This window comes from Festucalex cinctus, chromosome 1 (assembly GCF_051991245.1).
Source record: "Festucalex cinctus isolate MCC-2025b chromosome 1, RoL_Fcin_1.0, whole genome shotgun sequence".
Classification (NCBI taxonomy): Eukaryota; Metazoa; Chordata; class Actinopteri; order Syngnathiformes; family Syngnathidae; genus Festucalex; species Festucalex cinctus.
The window spans coordinates 59418494-59438173 of record NC_135411.1 but is presented as its reverse complement, the minus strand read 5'-3'; the positions used below and the strand labels follow the sequence as shown (position 1 = coordinate 59438173).

Sequence of the window (19680 nt, the reverse complement as noted above, 5' to 3'; positions counted from 1 at the left end):
GTTCCTGACTATATAAAAATAAAAACAATCAGATACAAAATACCAAATACAGGAGCAGCGAAAACAGAAGTTGTAACGATGTGGTGGCTCTCGTTAACAGGCAGAATCTTGGCAGGATTAAGTTGCCAAATTGAGATTAAAATATTCTATGTACATAGACCATATTTGTTTAAATCTTGATACTTGATTTTTATTTAAGGCAGAGATTTTTTCCATTGAGATATAATTTATTAGTAAGTTTAACCAGTGGTCGATATTTAGAGATTGTTTATTTTTCCAATTGACAAGGATTATTTTTTTAGCAATAGTAAGGGCTATAAATATAGATTGAGATTGTTTACATGGTAGCTCAGTTATTGTTAAGTCACCTAGTAAACACAGTCTTGGAGATAAAGGAAGCCTACAGTTTAATATATCAGCGAGCTTTTCCAAGATTTTAGTCCAGAAATGCAGCACTGGAGTACATGACCATAAAGCATGAAGATAAGTATCGGCAGTGTTTTGTGAGCACTGGAGACAAATGTCGGAGTCAGAGAGTCCCATTTTTTTCATCATATATTGTGTAATATATGTTCTATGAAGTATCTTATATTGGATAAGTTGCAAATTTGTCTGTTTGGTCATTTTAAATACATTTTCACAGATTTGGGTCCAAAAGTCTGGTTCCGGAACTATAGACAAGTCTTTTTCCCATTTTAAAGTCGGTAAATACGTTTTATTTGTGTATAAAAATAACTTATATATTTTTGATATTTTCTTTATTGTTGTTGGAGAAAGCTTTATAATATCTTTAGCTAAGACAGGCAGTTGGAGCGTATCCTGAAGTGTTGGGATTTGTTTCTTAACCATATTTTTAACTTGCAGATAATGTAAGAAATTTCCCTTTTTTATTTCATATTTCTGGACCAAGTTTGTATACGATATAAACTTATTATCTGAGAAAAGATGATGAAGGTGTGTAATTCCTTTCTGCTCCCATAGGCTTAAATGGAACGACTGATTATTAAGTTGAAAGTCGGGGTTATGCCAAATGGGAGAGAGCCCACAGGGCGCCAATTGGGAGTTTGTAATTTCTAATGCCTTCCACCAGGCAGTCAGGGTGGCGGCTATCATTGGGTTTTTAAAACAATTATGTCGTCTTATTGATTTTGTAATAAAGAGTAAATCTGACAGTCTAAGATTATTACAATCCTTCTGCTCCAATTCCAACCAACAGTTAGTATCTCTGTTGGGTTGTGTCCATAGCACAAGATATTGTAGTTGATTAGCTAGATAATAGTACATAAAGTTTGGTGCCTCTAAACCTCCTTTAGATTTACTTTCCTGAAGAGTAGATAGACTAATTTTGGCTTTTTTTTTATTCCAATAGAATTTTATGATAGCAGAGTCCAGCGATTGGAACCAGTTAGACGTAGGTTTAAATGGAATCATTGAAAATAAATAATTAATCTTTGGTAAAACTTTCATTTTTATAGTAGCTATCCGTCCTATTAAAGAGATCGGAAGATTATTCCAGCGCTCCAGGTCACTACGGATACTATCCAATAATGGTGAAAAATTTAAAGAAGTTAATTCAGTTAACTTAGGTGAAATTTTAACACCTAAGTATTTTAAATTACCTGTAGGAAAGGAGTAGTGTGGATCCTGACTTGTAGGATTCCATGAATTTTCTGTAATAGGTAATAATGTTGATTTTGTCCAGTTAATAGAGTAATCTGATAAGTGAGAGAATTTAGTTATTAATTTAAATGCTTCCCCTAGCGAGATAGCAGGTTCTTCTAAATAGAGTAATATATCATCGGCATATAGATTAATTTTATGTTCTATTGTCCCGGAGTGGATTCCTTGGATCCGTCTATCCTGACGTATAGCTAATGCAAGCGGCTCAATAAATATAGCAAATAATAAAGGAGAAATTGGGCACCCTTGTCTTGTTCCCCTTTGTAAAGTAAAACTCTGTGATGTAATCCCATTAGTAGTAACTGTAGCTTTAGGAGAATCATATAATATTGAGACCCATTGAATGAATGACTCCCCGAAGCCGAATTTATTTAAGACAGCAAAGAGGAAGGACCAGTTAACTTTATCGAATGCTTTTTCTGCATCCAGCGAAATAACAACTGCCTTTTTATCATACCGCTGTGACATACTAATCAAGTTAAAGAGTCTCCTAATATTATTAGTAGAATGACGACCTTTAATAAAACCTGTTTGATCACTATGAATAATTGTCGAGATTACCGTCTCTAATCGAGATGCCAAGGCCTTAGCGATAATTTTAATATCGGTATTAATTAGTGATATCGGTCGGTAACTTGACGGGAGGGTAGGGTCTTTTTCTGGCTTTAATAAAAGTTTAATTGCTGCTATATTCATATCTTGACGTATATCACCTTTACTTTTAATTTCAGTTACTACTCTTAGAAATAATGGAGCAAACATTAACCAGAAATGTTTAAAAAATATAGCCGGAAAGCCGTCTGGACCAGGTGCTCTGCCATTAGGCATACTGTCTAAAGCACGATACAACTCATCTATAGTAAGCGGGGTATCGAGAATATCTTTATGTTCAATAGATAACTGAGGTATATTTAAGCTGTTTAGGAATTCCTCAATATATTCAGGGTTAGGTCTATTAATTTCTGTGTATAGATTTCGATAATAGTTATAAAAAATATGGTTAATTTCTTCTGGTGATTGTGTGCATTCACCATTTATATCTTTAATAGCCGTTATAAGAGATTTTTCCCGATTCCGTTGAAGTTGATTTGCCAGGAATTTACCTGATTTATTATTATGTTCAAAATTATTATATCTCATCGGCTCAGTCCTAATTAACACAAATGGGTCAAAGATGAGCTGTTGTCTCACAGTGCAAGCTTATGTCAGCAGTAATGACGGGACTTTAATGTTGCAGACTGACCTTCCCACACTAAGCTGTTTAAACGTTCTCTAATGACCACCATTCTCACTTCTTCATTATATATTTTTTAAATGTTGTGAATTGTGTGAACACACCGCGAAGAATACTGAAAGCATTCTTATGTATTGAGTTTGAAAGATCATCTTGTAAGATTTTAATTAAACTGTTGCTCTACGGTGTGTCAAACTCGCTTCTCAGGGACATGAATAATCGAAGTTCTGAAAGTGCAATAGAAATAATTATTCCAAGTAAGACTCGTGCTACCGGTTTTATACCCACCGGCTTAACAATTTGGGCATACGAGCAAATAACCTTAGCAGCAGTTGAAAAGGCTACAGAGCCATTTTTCCTGTTATGATGCAGATAAGCTCCTTAAATCTCAATAATGCAAGAGATAAAAGCCAATATTGTCATATGTTCAAAAGCGAATATGGTATGATTGACATGTGAGCATGACTCGTATGAATAGAGAACACACAGACACAAAGTGTGTACAGTAATTTAATTGACAACAGGCCAGCAACAGTATGTTGTAGTCCAAACATTTGGCTGAATAATTGGTCTGAGTGATCAGGCTGACAGAAATGAATGTCATACTGACCTAAACCTTCCAGCCAGCACCTGCTCAGCTTCAGCATTCACTCTAACTCACAATTTTTGTCTGTCCTGTTGTTTCAGTGTCCGTCACTTCCCTCATCAAATACTGTCTCAAACGTTCAGCCAACCACATTCTCTTCTCTATTTCTCTCGTCTCCATCAGTCTCCTATCCATTCATCTTTCACTCTCTCAAGTGCCTGATTGGGAAATATCCACTTCAAGCATCCCATTTTTTGTTGTGCTTTCTTTCCAGGAAAGCAAGAGATTCTCTGCCAACTTTCCGGCAATTCTTCAGCTCAGCATTCAGCCTGACTCATGTCAGCCTGGCCTCCATGAAGGTTCCTCCTGATTGGCTCAGGTGAGGTGAAGGCAGTAATACCATTAAAATAAAACATGTTGAAAATGTGAAATTCCAGTCTAGTAGCGGGCGGCACGGCGGGTGGGCGGGTGGATGACTGGTTAGCACCTCCGCCTCCCAGTTCTGAGGACTCGGGTTCGAGTCCAGGCTCTGGCCTTCCTGGGTGGAGTTTGCATGTTCTCCCCGTGCCCGCGTGGGTCTTCTCCGGGTACTGCGGTCCCCTCCCACATTCCAAAGACATGCATGGCAGGCTAAATGGGCGCTCCGACTTGTCCCTAGGTGTGTTTGTGAGTGTGGATGGTTGTTCGTCTCTGTGTGCCCTGCGATTGGCTGGCAACCAGTCCAGGGTGTCCCCCGCCTACTGCCCAGAGCCAGCTGAGATAGGCGCCAGCACCCCCCGCGACCCTTGTGAGGAATAAGTGATGGATGGACAGTCTAGTCGCAGTAGTAATAATACATTTTGGTTATTAAGGCAGTGGCTTTCAGCCTCACTCATACGTGTTGATGATTCTCTAAAAGTTTAACCTAATGCAACTGATTGATAAATAGAAAGTTTTATTTCATCTCCTTAATTTGGACTGTGGAGATGTGCTAAATGACGAGATGAGGAGAACAATGTTTTCTTATTTGATATCAAAATAAATAATATATAACTTACAACATTTACCACAAAAAAAAGATAGACCTCATTTTGATAAATCCCCTTTAAAGATGCATTTAATTTTTAAGCGTTAGAAACAAAACACGTCTCCCCAGGGAAACAAGCTGTAGTGCACACATGCCTTTTTATTGACAGACTTATTCATTAATGACTGAGAATATTTACTTCTCATCTTGGAAATGAATTATAAAATGTTTCCACGTACCTCTAGGGTTACGCGACCTACGTAGTTTCCACTTTATGGTGCCCGTAGCACCTTCTTTTTTTGGTAATTTCTCACAGTAATCAAAGTTATTTAAAGTCGTTGTTGTTGTTACCTCCAGCAACGGGCGTCCATCGAGCAGGTCGACTCGCCATCTGGCACGTCACATTTCCGTTTTTAAGTTTGCATTAGCTCCGCTTTGCCGTCCAGAAACACAAAATATTGTTTGCGGCAAATTCCAGGTGGCACAAATATATATTTTTTAAATTACTGTTCAAAGTATTTTGATGTAACTATCGACTTTAACGGTGAAATCCGACTTAAGTCGAAATTCGGGTTACATCACCAGTGTAGGAACGTCCGTAACTCGAGGATTATCTGTACGCTGATTTTACAATGATTGTACATTTCGGTGCTATGTCACACATTTACAGAAAACTGTTAGACAATTTTAAGTAAAAAAAAAATAAATAAATAAAAAATGGATGCCTGCCCAGATAACTTTACAAATTGGCAACAGAAGCATGTGGTCCAGTCATTCACAACACAAATAGTTAACACAAATATGTAGTTAAAACTATTATTCAAAATGAATTGCCGATAGACCAGATGGTACCTAAATCTTACCAAATAATGTAAGAACTAAACAGGTTTCATGGTTTTAATTGCATTGAGAAAGATATAATCTGACTCAGAATCCTTAATTGATAGCGCACAGACTTGAACAGAGAGGACCTTGTAGACCCCAGGAAGCACTTGGGTTTAGGTGCCTTGCTCAGTGGTACAGCAGCAGGCGTGAACAGGGTTCCCACTTTTCTTAATCACTTGGCCACTGCAGTCTCTGATTATGTTCTACTTAATTTGCATGATGCACTGAGGTGCTTTGTTTGAAAGTGGTGCGCTTAAAAATCGTCTTTATCTTTCAGTTTACTGGCTTATTGTTTGGAGCTTCAACTTTAAAATAGTTGAACCACAAGGGATATAGTTTACGTTCACACCTTGGGTGAGTATTTATCCTTGTGGCTTGCATTAGCTTTCAAAAGATATGGTACTTAATGTGAAATTAATGGACTGGCGTTTAAATTAAGGACACAGATGGAAGCTCCTGTGTTAGTTGGCATGCCAGCATCGCAAAATGTGTTGCAAGATAAGCTCTGTGAAAAGCGACTTTCCCTACAGACACATGCAGACTTCAATATTACGCTTGCTCTGTTTAGGTGTTCAATCTGCTGTTATCACACAAAATAAATAAGGAAGCCCACACAGCATCAAGAGCTGAGTAAACACCAAAGCAACAAAAGCTGAGATGATTCTGTGTGTGATGGATTGCAGCCAAAATGGGAACAGCGGGCTCCCTATGTAAAACTTCCTATAAGCATTTATAATATCCTGTAAACTGCTTCTATAGCGTTGACGTTTTTTTTAGGGTGAACATGTCTATTTTTGTGCTTGTGAGCATCAGCTGGACACACATGAATACCCACTGTCCGTTCAAAAATGCTACCACTTGGATTTAACAAAGCAAGTCGATGAAAGTTTAGCTATATAAAATCCATGTTTCAAGGGTGCATACGCTTATACAGAACCAATGTGATACTAAATGTATCCTATGGTCAATGGCTTGTATTGAATGTTTACTGAGTTTCATACTGGGGAGGCAGTTAGCTATGTTTTATTTGTAAGTTTGTTTCCCCAAATTTACCCCAAATGTGTTAGTTGTGCATTGAATGGGGGAAAACAATGGGTGGCTAAACTACATTGTTAGATGGATAAAAAGGTCACTTGTTGTATCTGTCTGATTCTGCAATGTCTCTGTTTCCCTCCAGAGCACTCTTCCTTGGTCTGTCTAATAACCCCCATATCACCGATTTGCAGTTGGACATCAGCGCCTGTGAGGTATGTGTTCTGTCAGCAACAAAGACCAGATCCATTCATGTTCTTGTCGATTGATGCCCGTGTCCATCCCCTCCCTCATGGTCCGCGTCTTTCTGTCTTTCTCTGACAGTTAAGGTCTGCAGGTGCTGGGGTTATTCAGGAGCTCTTTCCACGGGTTTCATGTGTTGGGACTTTAGATATCTCAGATAATGGTAAGACATTTTTCAACTCGACACACGGCAAGGTGACAGTAAATACATATAGCTTGTGTTTAATTAATGTAAATAAAATGTTTTGCTTTATTAATCGGACTAAACTAGATAAAGTACAATTTCTGGAGAAATTGTGTGTGAATGCAGAAAGCTGAATGGTAATAAAAGCTAATTGCTAATATTTGAATGCATGTGGAATGCTTGTGAAATGCTTACGAAAGATACTGAAAGATAAATTGCATGAAAATTTAAAAAAAAAAAAAAAAAAAAAAAGGGTTCCAACCAGGAATTGAACCCTGATTTTCCACATACCACTCATGAGCTATAACCATTGCACGAATGAATATGGAAGTATCTGTGACATTGTATGTAATTGGATTGAATAATCGAGTGCAATAGAAAGCTGAAAATATGGATTATTATAGAAAAAAAAAATACTAAATGGCAAATGACATTTAATAAAATGTTAAATTATTGGACAATGACCTTTTCTATATTTTACCTGTGAGGGAACTGACTTCTTAAAAACCATGGCTAATGGCATATTTATATTGTAAATTTTCATCTAATGCTGAGATAACAAAGCTGAATGGGTACATGCTGATGCATTTAATCATTTCAGTGAAATTGTAATGCATTTCCTGATATGGTAGTCAGTTGGTAAACATGGATATCACTTGGCATAATAGCCATGGATACATTTGCAATATACTATCAGAAGTGGGATTCGAACCCACGACGTCCTGATTACTGGACAATGCACTTTACCAACAGTGCCACCGAGCAGTGTCAGAAAGCTGATAATGATGATAGGTTGTATGTGTGGAAGTGGGCGTGGAACGTGACTGAAAAACATGAATGTCTGTCCCATTGAAATTGAATGGGGAAAAGTTGATATTAAACGTTAAATTGTGTGAAAACTGTAAGTAATGTGGCCAATATATTCCCAGGATGGCGTGAATTTTTGAAGCAAGTTGAAATTTGAGCGGTGTAAAATTTGGACGTATTATGTGGGAGTTTTGCACATCAAAAAAGCGAGCGGAATAAAATGCTATAAGTATAAAAATAAAGGTTAGAACAGAAACAACATGAATGTGAAGACTATGAGTTTTCAATGATAATTTCGTGAGATGCACCTGTATAAGTTCAGTAAGAAGCATGATGTTCTCTCCCAAACAGATTAAAAGCAAAGAAAAGTATTTTAACAACCCAAACATCTTTGCAGGCTTGGATTCTGACTTAGGGGTTGTCATCCCAGCATTCTCAAGACATCCCTCCCTCAAACACCTGATGCTGGGGAAGAACTTCAACATCAAGGGCAGGTACGGAGCTCATCAGACGAGCAGCGCAGATGGTGAGGCTGGTAGCGATGATGAATGTTTTCCTCTTCTTTTTTTTTTCTACCTCCTCAGGGTGCTGGATGAAATACTGCAGAAACTGGTTCATTTGGTGCAAGAGGAAGAGTGTGTGAGTTGGATTATGTAACCTCACACACACGCAAATCTGCAGTGGCGTCACTGACAAAATGCACATCCACGCTCATGTGTGCTAATTCAGAAAATCAAATATTTAACCACGTGTTCAAATGGCCACAAGGATGAACTCGTCAGTTTATACAGTTGTGTCCACATGTGTATGATGCGAAACACAATCACCCCGCCACGTTTACAAGACGCAACCATGCATGGCAGCTGTGTCCAACAGATGATTCATCTGGTCTCATTTCATTTCAACCACCCCCACCATCCATTCCTGGGGGCCTCCTTTGCTTCTCATATCCCGAGTGGCGAGTATATTGGTTAAATATATACTACAGCGATGTTGAACACGCACAAATATGCCTCCAAGGGCCTGTTTCTTTGACTTAATTTTGGCAGGAATTTGATGAAAGAAATGTTCTAAACCAAATGACATATTCATGGTTTATCAAAGCTCTTTATTATTTTTTTAGTCTTTCTCTACAAAAAAAATTGTGTGCACGCAGAGCTTTTGTAGGGAAGCTTCATTCAATTTTTTTTTCCTAATTAACTTCACCTTGCTCTCACCATCCTCCTCCAGGTGCTGCAGTCTCTCTCTTTGGCCGACTCGAGACTACGCCAGCGTGGCACCTTGTTGGTCAATGCTCTGGGCTCGAACACATGCCTACGGAAGGTGGACCTGAGCGGCAACGGTCTGGAGGACTCGGGAGCAAAGATGCTTAGCAAAGCCCTGCAAATTAATACGACACTCAGGTGCGAGCCCAAATATGTACTCTAAGGGGAAAATAGAGGGATTTCCTTACAAATTAGGGTCCTTGGAGGACACAGGGAGGAGAGTTATTAAAGTTTTAGAGGGCAGAAGAAAGAATAGGGTCAAACAGAACATTATTATGCTTGAAAGTGTTTGAAGAGATGAGCTGAAGCCCCTTAGTGGCAGAGCAGTGAGACAAAGAGTGAACAATGCTGGAGATAAGAAGTTGCCATTCGGCAGTCAGGCAATTCTCAGAGAGAGCGAAAAAGAGAGCTTTGATGCATACTTGGGATCCTGATGCCCTTGTTTTTTTTGTTTTGTTTTGTTTTTTTCTTAAACCCTGTCCTGTTCAGCTGCATGGTCATGCAGAATGGTGGATCTGTATGCCTTTATCCATCTCTGCATTTTGCTAGGATTTATTTTTTTCTGTGCAGTTGGGGAGTTTGAAATACTCAAAAGCAGGAAGGGACAGACAAGCGACAAAAGAGAGATCAGAACAGAAATGATCAATAAAATAGCAGGACAATAGCAGAACTACAGTACATTGTATATTACTACTATAACGTTACATGCACAATCAATGACCCCCTATAATATTGGTGTTGCAGTTGGAACAAATGGGCTCGGAAATGGGTTGAGTGATTGACAGGAAGCTTTCAAGGCATCTACATAGAGAGACTAAATATGGAGCCAGATTGTTTTTTCCCGGTTAAATTTCAAGGGCATAGATGGAGGAAGGAGGAAGAAAAGAGGAGTTGAAAATGACAGGTTTATGAAAAAATCAGGTGGAGGAAGTGCAAGTGTAGGTGGGAGATCCAGTAACAGAAGCTCATTAAAAGCGTGGCAGTTGTTTATGCATACCTTATGCTGGGATATGAGTTCATTGGAATATGCATAAAGCAAATAAAAGTTGTTCATTTCTATGTTGATCTTTCCACAATGTATAGCTGTAGCAACACAATCTCACCTAATACTCTTACTGTGACAATGTGGACCGCAATTCTCATCTTCCCCGTCTCTCTGTCTTTGTGTATTCGTTATTGGTTTGATCCCTCGCAGAAGTGTTACATGGGATCGCAACAGCACCACGGCGACTGGCTTCCAAGATGTGGCACGAGCATTGGAGCAGTAAGATGAACACAATACACACACACCAAGCATATTTTGTATGCAGGATGCACGTATAAAGCAGATGAGTCACACGTTTAAAAGGAAGTCATCTTTATGCCTCAGTGTTTACTCTTACACAATATTTCATCAGTCCAGGAATGTAACCAAAATTTATATGTGAAGTTTTGTTTGTACAAGGGTGGGTGGGCACATTCGAGTATATGGAGCAAGCTTGATATTTTTGCACCAAAAAAACAAGCAACAAGATGATTACAAATGTAATAATTATTTGCCAAATTAAATGCCGCCCACAGTGTGTGACACTTTAATTCCCAGAGGGTACAGTATCATCTCTCTCTCTCCCTCCCCCGGCTGGGCTTGCTTATGTGTGCTGTTGCTTTATTTTTTCTTTCAAATGGAAAGCTCAGCTGTTGGCTTAACCCTATAAACACAAAGTTAAAGTTCCAATTGCAGTTCTGTCTCATAAAATACTTGAAATTTGTTCACCTAAAAATGTTCATTGTGCTACTAGTTCCGGTACATATGCTTGGAAGAGAATATTTTTTTCAGCAAATAGATGAGCTGACTTCACGTCCATCCTAAATTTCAAGCGTCAAGCTCTTAGTCTGTTCAGAAATGACATCATTATTTTACCTGCACAAAATATGTATTTGTGTTTATCATAATTTAATTTAAAATGAAAAGTATTGACAGAGAATACTTTGAGGTTCAAACCATCACGTCATCAGCCCATGATAAACACAGGAAGTCCGCTAACCTGTTTTCCAGGTTAGTCATGTGACTTTTCATATAACCCCTTTGGAATACCGGGACAAATGAAACAAAAATACAATTACCGTGTGCACCTGCGAACACTTTGTAATTTACTCTGTGTTCCCTTGACTTCCTTCTTGTTTCGATGGTTGCATTCCCACTTTTTACCCACAATCCCACAGTTCGAACTCACAACACACCAGGGTTTTTTGACCATACAGCTTCAAAATGGGAAGTCAACCCAAAAATAGTCTTTACAATAATATTTACTATGTGCCCCCACTAGTGTAAATATGATTTTCTGATTAATATTGTGTTTGTGAAATATGTATTAAGTAGCAAAATCCACCTGTTTGTATCCATCTCTGGCAACTGAAAATTGCATCACAGTTGCTCAGTTTTCATAGTTGTCATCATAGTTTTGATGCCTTCAGTGAGCATCTACAATGTACATAGTCATGAAAGAAAAAGCAAATGTATTGACTAAAAGGTGTGTCCAAACTTTTGGCCTGTACATACACAGTATGGGCAGTGAGCATATATCACTAGCTGTCAACATAGCCTACTAGATTTCATTTTAAGTATCAAGGTCTGCGAGTGTGGTTTGTTTCCTTTTGGCTTTGTATTTCAGTGACACGTTTTGAAAAGGTTACCATGAAGTAAACAGACTCACATTCTAAACATAAAATACTTCAACAGTGTCAACTTTTGTTCAGAGTGCCGTTTTATTTTAGAAGGTTTCTAATTCTCGTTTTAGAAGAAAAATGTTGCGTGATACTCTCAGCTGCTATCAAGAAGCTTTTTTTCCCCAACAAAGGACTTTGTTATGCAAATATTCTGAGACTGTTGTCTGCATTTAAGTCGCATCTGTTAGTGCTGTTTGACAAAAAGGAGCACTGAGTGATGACTGTTTGCCTTGCGCTATCTGCAAACTAGCTTAGCTGTCATTATGCATGTCACTTGAGCTCAAAAAGTAATTTGTGTCTGAAGTACAAAACATTTCATTTAAATGAAGTTGTTTTTTTCTATCATAGTAACTCAGTGTTCCAGTGGTGAAATGCATTTTCACAGTCTTTGTCTCTTACCCCTCTTTACTTTTTAGCAACTTTACACTGCAGTACATGCCCCTCCCCCTCAGTGATGCCACACAGGCGTATCGCAATGCCCCAGAGAAAACCGACCAAGCTCTGACCAAGGTAAGAAAAAAGATTTGAAATGCACAAAGCAGGGGCATACAGGCTGAGGCAGTGAATAATCACGTTGCCTTTTTGGATCGAAGAGAGATGTAGTTCTGAATAATGACTTCAGTTTGTTTTTGCTTTTGTAATTATGATCGTTTCCTTCTGTACTGTGACACTGCAGACCTTGCAACTTGTTTTCTAATTTATTTCAATACCTGTATACTGTATTTCATGATTTCTATTGAAAATATCAAAAGATTGCTCATTGATTGTTTTTAGGGGTGCATTGAACGCTGACTGACTTTTTTTGTTGTGATATTTTGCGCAGTTCAAGTTGAAACCCAATCGAAAAGATTTAGGAATGCTTCATGAAATAACTACAGTCTACAATTGGTTTTTTTCTCCTACAATGTTCTTTACACACTTTATGATTATTTAATCATTGTCCTTCAAATATATTTTCATTCTTCTCAACATTACAATTCTAACTTTTTTATTAATCATTAAAAAAAAAAAAAAAAGAATACAGTATTTTGGCCTTGATCAAAGACGCTCCTTTTGAGGTCAACCACAGAAATGCCTTTCAACCAAAAATTATTTTTATGTTATTTTTTTTATAAAAGAAAAAAACCCATCTTTATTAGCATGACACTGTAATTGTTAATATAATATGTAGAAACTTTTGAACAAAATGCATTACTGTAGTTTAGAGCTAAACCATAATAATTGCTATCTAGAATTTTCAACGCAACATGGGGGATTCACTAAATTTGTGCAAAATTTCCGGGTCCGGACTCTTTTGCTATGATGAAAAGGCACAACAGAAGGATAATTAAACAACGTTCATTATTGCACAGCCGTAATGTGGCTACTGTCTAAATTCAAATGAAATGGCGTTAAACATTTTCTTTGTCTTTATCATTCAGATCCGCTCAACTTACTACTAATACTTGCCAGCACAACAGTATTTGCGCACAAATAATCTTATTTAACAGTGGGCACAAGATACTTCCACTAAACCAAGCCATGTTGTTGTAAATTAAGTTTTATTGCAGTGATTAGTTTTTGGCACTCACTGCCATCAAATCTCATCCAACACAGTCTTGAATGCAGTTCAAGAAATGATTGTATCATCTCTGAGGCAATCTTTTCTTTAGCAAGACTCAAAATATGCACAAAATGTTGCCATTATTTAGCATTAGTTTAAGGTTATCATTTGGCAGCCATTCAAAAGCCTGTTAACACTTTATTCCATCTGCAATTACATAATTTCATTAGACAGCAAGCATATCCACCTGAGAAAAAACATCCAGCTCATTTTCAGGGATCAAAGTTCTCCTCGGTCTCCTTATTACCATGCAAATTGCCTTTTTTTTTCAGTCAGAAGCTATACTCTGTAAACAGCTGCTGTTCTCTGTGTGTGCGTGTGTATTTATTTATTTATTTATTTATTTATTTATTTATTATTATGGCAGATCCAGCGAGCCCTGCTTAGAAACAACCAGACACAGCGCTTCTCTCAAAAGCAAGCTCTTAGGCTGCACCAGGGCCTGGTCACGAGTACAGCCGAACAGGTCTGTCTTTGTGTGAAGGCTCAAAATGAAAGTTTAAGTTCCGAGGAGAATGGACCTCTAAATCAATGCTCGTGTATATTCATGTGTGTGTGTGCCCTGTTTGTGTGCAGGTGATGGAACGTTTGTGCGTGCGGGTGCAACAGCAGGTTGGTGTCCTGAAAGGCTGCGAGGAAGCAGAGGAGGTCCAAACAGCCAGGCAGATCCTTAAGGAAGCCAAAAACTCCAGAGCTGTAAGCGGCGTTCCCCATCATTCAATTTGAAGCCCTTTTCCCTTGGTCCACGCCTATTAAATGTGTTTGATAGCCCTGGGATGCAATCCGTATCGTGCTGAGGCCGTTTGACACCTAAACCCCAAACCGTTTAACTAGATTGAGCACTCCCATGCCTGCTTGAAGTGTGATAAACTTACTTGGTCCAGCACAGTTGGAAGAATTGGGCCTTGTTACAGCATGATTGCTAATAGACGAACACACATGGCCAACCATGTATGATTAACGCTATTGTTCCTCTACAAATGATTAGTCAACAAAAAACAAACAACATGAATAAAAATAAACATGAATACAGAGCAGCGTTACTGCAAGGAAACACTGGACAGGGGAAGGAAGAGTATGAGTGTCAAAGTTGAAAAAATATATAGGCCTTTATTTCAAAGGACCTGTTTTTTGTTTTGTTGTTTTGTTTACATATATATATATATATATATATATATATATATATATATATATATATATATATATATATATATATATATATATATATAACAACTTTAATGTTATTTTATTTTAAAGTTGTTGTTGTTTTACTTGTTACTTAAAGCTGCTCTTTGTAACAATTTGCCCACAAATAGTTTGACAATATCTTTTTATTTGACCATTTGTGATTGAAACATCTTCTAATTAGTAGATTAACACCTTAACAGTTGACAGTGAGTACCCCTGCAAGCCTCTGGCCAATAGTTTTCAGACTGGATTCGGACATGACGCCATGTGCGCATTGTGTACGTGAAGACAGGTGCATGCAGTTTCATTTTCGGCCACAGGTGGCAATAGCGATTCAAAATAGAATTTTCTGCAAACAGCAGTGTGAAAGGATATAACCTAATTGTCTGCGACTGATATGTATTGGATTTAAAATGTTGCTGCTGCCCTCACACTTTCCATTTTTTTCCATTGAATCTCACCTGCTCTCCCCTGTGGCTTGTGCGTCTTAGCTGTATCCTTCCCTATGTGAGCTGGCTCATGTGTTGTCAGTGGATGGCCCAGTCAGACAACGACTGGATACGCTAGCTGGGGAGCTATCAAGGGCTGCTGACAAAGAGCTGCAGGTAAGCTGGGTGCGACTCTAGAGCTATAAGAGATGTAAATTACCAGATGTGTTATTTATAGTCAAACGAGTTGCAATTAAAAAGACATTATTCAATATTCCTAATGTTATTCACTCCAGGATTGTTGTCACAAAGTTGTTTTTTGAAGTATAATGCCTTCTGAACAAACACAGCTAACGTTTTGCATTTGCAACTGAAGAAATGGTCACATTTGTTGACAGGTGGTGGTGGACTCCATGGTGTCTCTGTGCCGTGAGTTGTGTCCCCTGTCCTGCTCAGCTGCCGAGAGACTCAGCCCACCTCTCTCGTCCATCTCTGAGCAGGTTTCCATCCCTCGCTCTTCCATACGCAACGCCCTCATGGAGAGAGCGTCCGAGGATATTAACAGAGCCCTAGAGTAAGGATAAGCCCTAGAAGAAAAAAGTTGCGACTCAAAGAATCCCCGCACCATTTCAGCTCTTCTGTATGTCTCAGGGAGGTGAAGCTGTCCGTAGTGTCCTATTTAACCAACTCCATCGTGGATCAGATTCTGCAAGAACTCTACACGACCCATAAAACACTGGTACTGGTAATATCGCTTTTCTGCATGACTTCTTTGTAGATAGAGCTCTAGCAACTAATGTTGGATCACTGTATGTTGTTATTTCTTTTTAATAGCATGGCCATGAACATTTTTGAAAGCAAGTTGATCACTGCAATATTTACAAGTCCCATTGTTTTTTCTTGGGTCAAAATCATCAGCAAAATTCACTTTTTAACTTCTGTTTTTCTTTATACAAAAAAATATTTAGGCAGCCTACAAATTGAGACTAATTTTTTTTTTATATGAAGTCTATTGCTTATATAATATGAACCTTTATATGAACCTTTTAAATTATGTTAGTTAACCACTACATGATGAAGAAAAAATTTAAGACTCAAAAATACATCAATAGAATTTTAATACTGGTGCCAATGATTTTACCTCGTTTTAAAGTGTAATAAAACATTAGACATGACGACATTCAAATCCAACACACCAAATATAGTTAACTTGCATTATACAACAGTAACAGTGCTATAAACTTGCAGGATTATTCAACACTTTTGCACAAGAGGTCCAATCAGTCTTCACAGAATTGCAGCAAAGAATACACTTAATTTAAGAAGCAACGCGAGTGTAAGAATTATTCTCGAGTCTAAGCAATAACACACTTTTATTGATTGCCCTACAGAGCTGCAGTAGAAATAGTTGTTTTTTAAAGAAATGGATGGCCTTGCTTCCCTGTTTTTATAGCATGCACATATTTTGTAGTCATTTTGCTGTCGATAGATGAGGCGCGTCTACTTGCCATGGTTACAAACGAGCAAGAAATTTACTGCAAACAACGTTGGCGGCCAGTAAGCTATTGTGTTGGCAATAACTTCAAAATGCTGTAATGGTCATGTGGTTTAACATCCAATCAAATAAAAATAGCAAGGGACTCGTTATTCCAAACATACTGCTTCAGTCTCAAGATATCCTCGAGCACAAGGTCAATGAATGTTTTTCTTTCTTTTTCTTTCTTGCTTTTTCTATCTTTCTTCATCGTCTTTTTCTTTGTTTCTTTCTTTTATTAGTTTGTTTGTTTGTAAGTAACATCAGTTGTCATTTTTCTGTTAATCAACAGGTTGATTCTAAATTACAATCCAAATTTGAGTAGACATTGATGGACCAAGAAGCACAAATAAACCTTTCAATTAACTGTTTCCAAATTGTGAGTTAACCTCAGTATTTTTTTTCTCCCTAGTGACATAAGTCTGTGTGCTCTTCCAGTGTGGATTCTATCCAAACACAATCACCCAAAAGTATTTTCTGTACAATACAGAACTTGATAGGGTGACCTTATCTAGCCAGAGCTACTTTAATGTTGTCACAAGAGGACCTTTCACCTATATTTTTCCTTGTAAACTCACTCGCTCATCCATTTTTAATCGCGCTTGTCCTCATCTGGGTCACGGGTGAGTTGGAGCCTATCCCAGTTGATTTGGGGTGAGAGGTGGGGTGCCAGCCAATCACAGGACACATATAGACAAACAACCATTCATACTCGCATTCACACCAATGGACAATTGAGAGTCCCTTATTGCCTGCCATGAATGTTTTGGGGACGTGGAAGAAAGACAGAATATCTTTGAGAGTACATTGAAAAAAAATCAAAGTATTTCTAAACATAAAAAAAATACTTAGAATATTACAACACTGACTGTAGTTAAAACAATCTGTGAAGTGTTACATTGATATAAAGAAGATTTATTAACCAAGGTGCAAAAAGAGGACTCGGCGAGTTCTTATCTTCATAACACCTAGTTTGAAAAATGAGGCAAGAGGAAAGGATAAAATAGTGAGGGGGATGTCGAATAATAAACAACACTTCCCCATGTTCTTTTTTTTTTGCATTCTGTTCACTCTTTGCTTGCCTTCTATCACATTCTCATCTTTCTTTTTTTTTTTTTTTTTTTTTTTTTAAGAGCTCAGAATTGTTCATTCGGTAGTCTTACCGATTCAACGTCTTGTCATCATTGCTCTTTTCTTTTTTTTTTTTTTTTTTTTTTTTTTTTTTTTTTTTTGTGTGTGTGTATGTGTGCGTGCGTGCGTTTGCGTGTGTGCGTTTGCGTGCGTTTGCGTGCGTGCGTGTGCGTGCGTGCAAATACTTATAAATTTATACTCATTCATTCACCTAAAACCTTATAAATATCCCATTACCCTTCGCCTTAACCAGGTACTTCAGAATCTTGCCAGAGTCGTGAGATTTAAATGGTCAGGAGACCAGAGAAAAGGTCAGAAAAAAAAAGAAATAAAGAGAAAAGAAAGGTAAATCAAAGTGACATCCAGCACCGACCAAACACTTCCTGCCTTCCCCATGATTACAAAATCAAAGTCTTACGCCAACCCCGGAAGCCTCTAAATTCCAGCAAATTTAGCGAGATCTCAAGAGCCCAGAGGAAAAACTAAAGAGAGGAAGGAGGGAAGGATCGATAAGGCAGAGTGAGATCAATAGAAGCCAGTACATCCAATCCATCAAAGTGAAGTCCAGCACCAACAAGACCCCTCCTGCGTGGTTACAAAACCGGAGTCTTATGCCAACCCCAGAAACCTCAAACTTCCAATAAATTGAGATCTCAAGTGACCAGAGGAAAAACTAAAGAGAGGAAGGAGGGAAGGATAGATAAAGCAAAGTGAGATCCACAGACACCAGCACCCACTGATTCAAGGGGCTGTGGGAGGGAGAGGCAACTTCTGTTTGAGTTTCAGTAGATGCTGGTGCGATGGATCTGGCATGCATAAGGACCACCACCAAAGAAAGAAGCCGTCAACCGCGGTCCAGCAAAGCGAGCACCCCCCCCCCCGGAATCCCCAGGCCGCGGCAGCACCAAGGCCACCCCCAAGCCACCCGAGCGGACACCGGTCGGCGAGCCGACCCAGACACCCGGAACACCCCCGCCCCAGCCCCGGCCCACACCCCCGAGCCCAAGGCCGCAGAACGAGGCCCAGCGGGCCCCCACAGCGCCCCACCGGTCCCCAGCCCCCATCCCCCCACGACCCCCCCGCACCCCACCCAAACCCGCCATCCACCACGACCCAGGCCCCACCACCCCCGACCCCCAAACCCCCGAACACACCCCCGACCCCCAGCACCCAACCCCCCACATTCTCATCTTTCTCTTCTCCTCCAAGCCATCCTCTCTCATGAATCGCTCCCCTTTGATTGTCAAGAAATTGCTTTTCTCTTAGGCCAGCTCAACAACAATTTTGATCATTTTTATCCCCGAGTAGTGTTGTTCCAGTTGCCACGAAGAGTGTAATGATATACAGCCTGTGATGAGGAGAATGTTTGCATGTGTTGCATCAGCTGCGGCAGGTGTCTCAGGCGAAGTGCTGGGACGATGTGGGGACAGGAAGACATACAATCAGACAGTCCCGAGTCGTGGAGTCTCTGGAATTCCCAGATGAAGACGTGGGCGTCAACCTGGGAATAGTAAGTGCACCATTGATTGATTGCAGTGACAAAAATGTATCTTTGAATTCTAAGGATGGCTGTGAGCTGAATTGTGAAACGTGTAGAATCTTCCCATTGGCTACACTTCCAGAACATTTTCAGCCCTAAGTCAATATAGTGTAGTCTTTGGCAAGCCCTGATCAATCTTTTGAGTTTTCAATTCTGGAAAATATAAATATATAAAAGGATTTTTGAGTTCTGGGTAAAGGGAGTGCTTGTTTGTAAAAGTTCATCAGGGAATTTATAATTGTGTTTCAACAGTGTTTTAGAGTTCTCGGTAATTAATTCAAATGTGTTTGATGTATGAATTTGATGAGCCCAACCAATGTAAAAATAAATATGAAAAAAAAACACTCCCCAAATTTGACCAACCAATCAGGCGTAGTTATTGCAGCAGGCCCCTTCAAAGTTCCTGCTTGGCTCAACAAGACCCTGCTCCTGAGGTAGTACTTGAATGCCCCCTGGGGAATTTAATGACCCTGGAAATTATTGTTGGTGGAAAAACTGAATTTTACCAAGGTAAACTGAAAAGTTCTCCAAAAGTTCCCGTGGTAGAAAAGCCCCTCTTGACATCACCCATTTTCCCCTGATCTAAATCATTCTATAAGCACATGCTCTAACAGAATCACTATTAACT

The 19680-nt window shown here is 39.0% G+C and overlaps 1 protein-coding gene across 5 annotated transcripts in view; it reads left to right on the top strand.

Moving 5' to 3' along the window:
* carmil3 (capping protein regulator and myosin 1 linker 3) overlaps positions 1 to 19680 on the top strand; it is a 96778-nt gene that overhangs the window by 60937 nt on the left and 16161 nt on the right. For 4 of the 5 annotated variants that reach the window (XM_077497936.1, XM_077497908.1, XM_077497941.1 and 1 more), the window contains exons 16-29: positions 3775 to 3879; positions 6569 to 6638; positions 6748 to 6829; positions 8055 to 8151; positions 8242 to 8296; positions 8888 to 9060; positions 10118 to 10186; positions 12045 to 12138; positions 13599 to 13697; positions 13808 to 13927; positions 14911 to 15024; positions 15246 to 15421; positions 15499 to 15592; positions 18897 to 19022. In XM_077497936.1, coding sequence (XP_077354062.1) covers positions 3775 to 3879; positions 6569 to 6638; positions 6748 to 6829; positions 8055 to 8151; positions 8242 to 8296; positions 8888 to 9060; positions 10118 to 10186; positions 12045 to 12138; positions 13599 to 13697; positions 13808 to 13927; positions 14911 to 15024; positions 15246 to 15421; positions 15499 to 15592; positions 18897 to 19022 — 1474 coding nt within the window. The remainder of the gene's footprint in view (positions 1 to 3774; positions 3880 to 6568; positions 6639 to 6747; positions 6830 to 8054; positions 8152 to 8241; positions 8297 to 8887; positions 9061 to 10117; positions 10187 to 12044; positions 12139 to 13598; positions 13698 to 13807; positions 13928 to 14910; positions 15025 to 15245; positions 15422 to 15498; positions 15593 to 18896; positions 19023 to 19680) is intronic. The other variant, XM_077497917.1, reaches the window with a different exon arrangement.